This window comes from Propithecus coquereli, unplaced genomic scaffold (genome assembly GCF_000956105.1).
Source record: "Propithecus coquereli isolate 6110/MARCELLA unplaced genomic scaffold, Pcoq_1.0 Scaffold243, whole genome shotgun sequence".
Classification (NCBI taxonomy): Eukaryota; Metazoa; Chordata; class Mammalia; order Primates; family Indriidae; genus Propithecus; species Propithecus coquereli.
Window position 1 is genome coordinate 4969762 of NW_012147986.1, and position 7970 is coordinate 4977731.

Sequence of the window (7970 nt, forward strand, 5' to 3'; positions counted from 1 at the left end):
ATATGGTTTGGAACTGCCTCTGAAATTTGGTCTTAGGTACTTTATTTAATACAATGATACAGATTTTGCTTTTTCTCACATAGATATTAATTATGATATAAATGTGAATTTTAAAAGTATGCACTGTCAGATACGCTCTAGCCTAATGAAAACCGTATTATTTATTTTCCCCAAGGTTCCTCTTTTCTGCTTGTAAGCTTTATGTGATTTATGGATTCTTTAGATTTCTGATTATTTTAAAGAAGCTTAAGGAATATAAATATAAATATATGGGCTTAAAAATAATTTTAGTAATAAATACGATATTTCAGACCTAAGACTTCTAATTTTTTAGTTTAATATCACATGCTGCTAGATCAAACTATATTTAGAAGGTTTCTTCAGAAAAGAAGCACTTTGCTTATCATTTCTTCAGCAATCATTGGGGATGTACTTATGAAATTTTCATTGATTTGCTTGGTCTTTAATTTCAACAGAAAGTTTTTAAAATATAGGATTTTGATTATTGATATTTCATGTTTGGTAATCATGTCTTTAGTGCTTTGAAAGTGTTGAGGGTTTTCTATGTGTAGCATTAGTGGACTGGGGTAGATTCCCCACTCACCTGGCAAGAAACTTAAGAAGGGAAGTTAGAATGTAATTGCTAAAGAATTATATTCTAAGATTTGTTTATCTTCAGGTTTTAACTATTTTAGTGCTTTTGAAATACACAATATGACCCAATGACTTTTTTTTGTAAACTAAAGAACAAGCTTTGTCTCCAATATGAATTCTAAGGATTAAAATTTTTTCCTAGTTGGTCCTAATGGCAGGTGAAGAAATTAATGAAGACTATCCAGTAGAAATTCATGAGTATTTATCAACATTCGAGAATTCCATTGGCGCTGTGGATGAGATGCTGAAGACTATGATGTCTGTTTCTAGAAATGAGTTGTTGCAGAAGGTATTTTAAAAATGTAATTCCTAAAAATGAATTTATTTTCTTTTCCTTTCTTTTTTTTTTTCTGTTTCTTTTTTTTTTGAGGGACAGGGTCTCTGTAGCCCAGGCTGGAGTGCAGTGGCGTGATCATAGCTTACTATACCCTCAAGCTCCAGAGCTCAAGTGATCCTCCTGCCACAGCCTCCTGAGTAGCTGGGACTACAGATGCATGCCACCATGCCTGGCTGATTTTTAATTTTTTGTAGAGAACAGGGTCTTACTATGTTGCCCAGGCTGGTCTTGAACTCTTGGCTTCAAGTGATTCTCCTGCCTCAGGCTCCCAAGGTGTCAGGATTATGGGTGTGAGCCACTGTTCCCAGCCCTAAAAATGAATTTCATGAAACAGAGTGCTGTTTTATGAAACATATGGAAGAAGAAATAGATTAATGTTATATGCTCCTTTCCCCCTTTATTTCAATTTTTTTAGTGTTTGGGTGTTTTTAGGGAAAAAACAAAACAAAACAAAACTTCAGCCTTAGGAAATACTGTCTAACTATATTTTTATTTTGACTTGGTTTTGAAAAATAAGGAGCACTCACAGCATTCTTTTTGACAGACTCGACTCTATCTTTGACCTTTTAAGTATTACAATGATGTTATCAGGGTTTCTGGAAACCCTATAGGACAAAAACAGTAAATTGACTTTGACAGTCTAAAACAAATCTTATTATGTTTCTTCTGTCTTTGGTATTGCCTAAGCATTTTAGCCTGCTTCTTATATTAATACATAAATGCATCATGTACAATGTTTATATTGATAAATTACTTTTGACATACAAAGCCCAGATGGTAACTCCTGAATTAGAATAATTCAAAAGAATTTTTCTTGGATTATACACATTCCTTGTCTAAGTAAAGATGATACCCTGAAGTGAAAATTTGTGGGCAAAAGTCACTGACTAAGAAAACTTCTTTTTGCAAATTATTTTCAGACAAATTGGTTATTGGATTATAGGAAGTGAAAAAGAATTCTTTGATACATTGTGCTTGATAAAAGTTTAAAATGTTATGGTGTTCAAAGTTTATAGGTGCTTTTTTCTTTTTTCTTTTTTTCCCTCTCTCTTTTCCTTTTTTAATAGTTGGACCCACTTGAACAAGCAAAAGTGGATTTAGTTTCTGCCTACACATTAAATTCAATGTTTTGGGGTATGTATATTACTTTGGAATTAATTAGAAAGCAAATTATTTATTGTGTTAAAGGCGATTTATCTTTGAAATGATAGCAATTTATTTACAGTTACACTTTATGGCAGTTTTAATAGTCAGATATTTATTTCTTTTAAATTAGAATCCTGAATGCCCATGAGCCACATATAAATTTAATATTACATAGAGGTTGAATAACTTAAGATTTAATCATTTGTGTGACTTTCCTTTTTTGTAACTACTGTTTCTTTAATTGGAATGTTCTTAATTAATATTTATACCATTTTATTCAGTGAAATTTTTGTTTTGTAGTTTATTTAGCAACTCAAGGAGTTAATCCTAAGGAACATCCAGTAAAGCAGGAATTGGTAAGAGTTTAGTTAATTTCTTTTTATTTTACATGTCTATTTGTTGTAATATTCCTGAAGTTTAAGTGATAGTACCTTTACCACACTAATTATGGAGAACAAAATTAGAGTTGAAATTATGAAAGTGAGCCAGACCTTACTGTTTTTGGTTTTTCTTTCTCTTACTTACCTTTGTCAGAGAATTGGTATTCCATATATTACATAAATCTCTGGATGGGAAAATGTTATGATTCTAGTAATTATAACTTACATATTATTTTTCTATAAATGTTTGAAATCCTGTTCATCTCTAAGGCTACTTTTTTTATTTTTTTTTAACTCTTACACAATTCTTAAAAGTATATTTTAGTTGATTTACTAGCAAAGACGGGAAAGTTTCTCCCCCCACCTTTTCAATTCCTCCATTAATTCATTTTCTCAGCAGTAAAGAATCCAGTTCAGCAACAAAGCTAAAAGCTTTTTTGGCACCAGTTGTATGTGTACTGTCCAGTAATTCTGCATTAGTGACATATTTACAACCTGTAATAAATCTTCTAGGTTTGTCTTTGTATTCCATTTAGATGTATAAGTACAGTATATAAGGTCTGGTATCTTGGAGTTTTTGCTGACTTCAAAAATTAAATCAAATCATTCAATTTGAGGGAAAAAATTAGAAATCAAACTTATGGTTATCTTTTTGACTTGGCTTTATGAATAAGAATATTAATAAATTTATTCTTTGTGTTTATAAAATATAAGGTAAATATATATGTGAAATACACTTGACATTGTATCCTTGTTCTCAAGTCTTATGGTTGTTGATGTGTATGTTATTTACAACTGAGTAAAGCACTTGGTCATTTATTTTTAAAAAATGAATAAGCCAGATCTGTTGTCTTCATTTTTTTAATGTGTGGACTAAGACATTTTCTTCTTTTAAAGTTCTTGAGGGAAAAATAATTTATTTTTAAATACAGCAATCGTGAAAAATATTTAAAGCAAATGTATAAAGCAACACGATATGCAGATCTTGGTTTGATAGATGATACTGGCTTTGAACCTTAAGAAGTATGGGTTGTATCATCTGTTTTCAACTTTCTAATATGGGCTTTACATTTATAAAATTACTCTTTTTTCCCTTAACACAAAGTTATTTGGAGTACTCTATACTGTCTTTGTGAAAGGATAAGATCATTTATCTTCTTTCTTTCTCAAACCCACTTTATGGAGGAGTACATTAATATTCTGGGCAAGGGTTGGCAAATAAAATGCATACACAACCCTATTCCCCTTTTCTGACCGAGTGACAAACATTATAAATTGATCACAGTTAGGGTGTGATAGGAGATCTATTTGCCATATGTATCACAGTTGGGGAAAGACATTGAAAATAGTCAATTTATTCATTTAACAAATATTTGAGTGCCTGTTGGGAGGCTGGCATTATTTCCAAGGGAGAGATGATTCCTCAGTGAATAAAGCTGATCCCTGCCCTTGTGGCAGACACCAGACTGTATCTAATGGAGAGAGACAATAAAATAAAATAAAATAAACAAATAGTAAATATATATGCATATGTAATATGTTAGAAAGTTAAATGTTATAGGAAAAAGGAAAAAAAGTAGAGCAGGGTAAGAGGTATTAGAGTGCTTGGGTAGGACTGCAATTTTAAATGAAGTCAGGGCCTCACTGACAAGGTTAACATTTGAGCAGGCTGGAAGGAAGAGGAGGAGTAGCTGTGTTGATAATTGAGGTAAGATCCTTCCAGGCAGAGCACTAAGCTGGGCTAAGGCCTGAGGCATGTCGGGGAGGGCGTGAAGCTGGGCTGGGGAGGTATCCACTGTTGTAAGGACTGTGGCTTTTACTCTGACAGAAACAGGGAGCCATTAGAGAGTGTCGAGCAGAGTTGCTAGTCTTTGCAATGAAAAAACTCTAAGGTTCTACATTTTTCTGTGTATGTTTATAGAACTATTTTGATGATTTTAATGAAACTTGCTTTTAAGCAGCCATCAGTCATTTACTCTGCTATTTTATGGCTCTCATCAACTTTATTTCTCCATTTGAAGTATAGGATAGCCATTTATGCTGATTAATGGTCTCAGAAGATTCAAAGTGGTATGGCAACACATTATGCTTCTCACCTCGTAAAGTCTGATTAGAACTGTATATTTTATTAGAAAATTTCTTGCACTTATCAATCAAAAGCATGAAATTGAATAAAAGATCTTGTATTTTCATTCTGTCTCTTTTAATTGTGACACTTGACAGTAACATAAAAAGATAAATAGTTGAATACTACCTCAACTATTAATATTTCCTGTTTAGAAAAATTTCAGGAGAATTTAGTTGCAAATGTAAGAGAGCTCAGATTTTAGACTTCAGATATAAAAAAACAGTTAATATGTAGATATAGGTTAATGCTAATTTAAAAAAATACATAACCACATGGAAACAACTCAACTTTATCTCTTTAGTGATGTTTTAGTACATTTCTTCTTTGGAAATACTCAGAACACTTCTGAAATGACTTTTTAATGTCTCTCTTCCCCCCTACCCCCTCTGCCCCCGAGACTGTGAACTCCAGGAAAGCACAGAGCATGTTTGTCCTATGCCCTTGCATTTACTAGCACCATGCACTTAATAGGCAATAAATATGTATCTGTTGAATTTAACAGAGGTATAATATAATAAGATGTAGTGATGGTGAACAGCTTAGTAAATCTATTACCTTTCTTTTTTATCTTTAAGGAAAGAATCAGAGTGTACATGAACAGAGTCAAGGAAATAACAGATAAGAAAAAGGCTGGCAAGCTGGACAAAGGTGCAGCTGCAAGATTTGTAAAAAATGCCCTCTGGGAACCAAAACCAAAAAATGCATTGAAAGTTGCCAATAAAGGAAAAAGTAAAAACTAACTTCTTGATTTTGATGTACATATATTCAAAAAGTACATCTTTTTATTGTTTTCACAAAATATGATTATGTGGCAATGCAGGGTTTAAATGTATTCCTTATCAAATTCATGTGTAAATTTATACTTTAAATTTATAATGCTAAATGCTTCCCCCCCACAAAGATTGTTATCTTTATTGATTTTCTTGTGGAGCACTATGAGGTTTTTAACATTGTGATGTATTTTATATTTATAGTTTATCATGTCTTTTGACAAGACTCTTATTTCCTTATATAGGTCAATCCTGCAAGTACCATTTTATAAACAACTGTGAAATTTAAGTTAAATGTTCTTTATAAACATTTGTACTATTTTAAATGAATAATGACCTTATGAAGTATGCTATCTGTAGGCCGAGGTTATAAGTACATCTATTTCTACTATATGATATTAAGAATGAAATGACTTCAATGTCCATTTTTTTCCCTGTGTAGTTACTTCATGTTTTCATGATTTTAGGAATTATTGCTTTTTTGATATTTGAAGTGTGAAATTAAAACTTTACGGTCGTACTTTAATTCTTGGCATGTTGCCTCTGTGTCCCATTTAAAATAAAATATATTCTCATTAACTTTAGATGGGAAATAAGGTTTTATGTTGGTGGATGAATTTTGGCATAATGGCTATACCCTCTCAATAAAGGCTGTAAATGTTGTGTAGCTGACCTGTTTATTTTTCTCTTTTGAGTAAATTTGCCTTCCAAATTAGGAAGATAGGTTTTAGAAGTCGTCACCAATAGAGAAATCGATGAGTTTTTGTTCCTGATGCATAGTGCCATAGTTCTTTTGGTCTCATTTTTTCAGATTCTTTGATTACATGTTTTTGAGACTATATCAAGTACATATAAGTGTTTTGGAACAGCTTTCTGTGTTACATAATGCCACTTAAGCAGAGGAGAAATCTAAAGGAGATTACATTGTGTTTATATTCTGATTTATTTTTCTGGAATATTCATTACAGAGAATTTTACATATTCAACTTTTTAAAAATTTCTAAGCCCATGAATTTTAATTATATGCCCTTAATGCTTTCAGTGTTTGAATCCACATCATTATGTATAGGAATGCCAAGTATAGTAAAGTACTTTAATTTTTGAAAAAGGAGTTGTTAAAATTTTCTGTGTGATTAATTCTCCATAAGTAACCTTGAATAAATGGATTTCTTGATTTATGATAGCAGATATTGGAAATGGTCTTAAAATGTAATGGATTTTGTAAAGCATGTTGAACTCTTTCTGTGACACATGAAGAGGAAGTCACTGATAGATGCCGAAAGTCTTTTCTGGCTTTGTCATCCCACAGTTTTGAAGTGGAAGAACATTTATAGTTATTTCACTCCTTTTTTTCACTTTCATCTTCAAATTTCTAGCTATTTTTTAAAGTAACTTCTTCATGAGTTACTATTAAGATCAAGTGTAGTATACATGTCTTTGTGTTATTTATTGCAAAGAAACTTGTATTTCTGTATATTTTCTAATTTCATAAAACTTAAATTATATGATTACAGAAAATCATCTACATTCTATTAAATTGGAGATTCTTAAGTGAATAATTCTTTCTTATTAATGGAAATAAAAAGTTTGAATATATTCCATTCTATTTATGTATAATTTTAAATGCTTATTACTTAGCACATAATAAGGACCTGCATGGTGGTAGTGCATTGGGTTGCTTATTTGTTTGTTTACTCATTTCCAAATATACTTAATGACATTTTCATTGCCAGACACTGTGCTAGGCTCTAGGTTCCCAAGAAGACAACTCTAGCCTTTCTTTTGTTTTTATAAAGTGTTATGAAAAAATAGTCTTTCGTTCAGTTTTTCAGAGTTAGTGGAAAATTTTATGACAAATTATGCTCATTAACCTTAGAACCACAAAGGGTGATGTGGTTGATCTATTTGACTATGGTGCAGTTATTGTTAACATAGTTTGTTCCAAATGACAGTCCGCTCTAAGTTTAGATGTTAATTACATCTTTTATTAATCTCTTTGGGAATTAACAAGTTGGAGAGGTTGCAGCTATAGATATTTTTAAGATCAGAATTATAGACTATTAATCTAATACTAAATAATGAGATCTTGTCTTTAAATATTATTTTAAGTACAATTTTCTTTTTGTTCATAGTTGCAAGATGGGAATTTGTTTAGTAAAATAGAATATGTTAAGAGAAAAATTGAAGCTTGAATTATGGTTACATTCCTGGAATTAGCAGGTTATGTCTAGTTGATTAGTTTTTAAGATATCCTGCTGAATAAAAAACTCTTCTACTTAGCTATTAGAAATGAATTGGTATTATTTCTAAATAGGCCTTTTAAAATTGACTAGAAGTGTAGGAAATGCTTCAAAAATGGACAATGTATTGAATGTAGATGCTTTTTTCTACACTTGATCTTAGCCGAAAGGCTGAGAAGCGACACTTTTTCCTTAGGTACGTCATTGGAGAAAAAGATACTTTAGGAATCACTCAGTTTATGATACAGTTAAATTATAATTTTATGCAATAAGTTATCAGAAATGCTGGCTTTACAAAGTGACATTAGCTGAGAA

At 31.3% G+C, this 7970-nt stretch overlaps 1 protein-coding gene across 3 annotated transcripts in view; it reads left to right on the forward strand.

Annotated features, from left to right (window-relative positions):
- The window catches only part of C1D (C1D nuclear receptor corepressor), a 24913-nt gene extending 18834 nt beyond the window's left edge, over positions 1–6079 (forward strand). For all 3 annotated transcript variants that reach the window (XM_012646434.1, XM_012646435.1, XM_012646436.1), the window contains 4 exons: positions 797–943; positions 2059–2125; positions 2438–2493; positions 5221–6079. In XM_012646434.1, the coding sequence (XP_012501888.1) occupies positions 806–943; positions 2059–2125; positions 2438–2493; positions 5221–5385 (426 nt within the window). In that variant the 5' untranslated portion in view covers positions 797–805 and the 3' untranslated portion in view covers positions 5386–6079. The remainder of the gene's footprint in view (positions 1–796; positions 944–2058; positions 2126–2437; positions 2494–5220) is intronic.
- The last annotated feature ends 1891 nt before the right edge of the window (positions 6080–7970 follow it).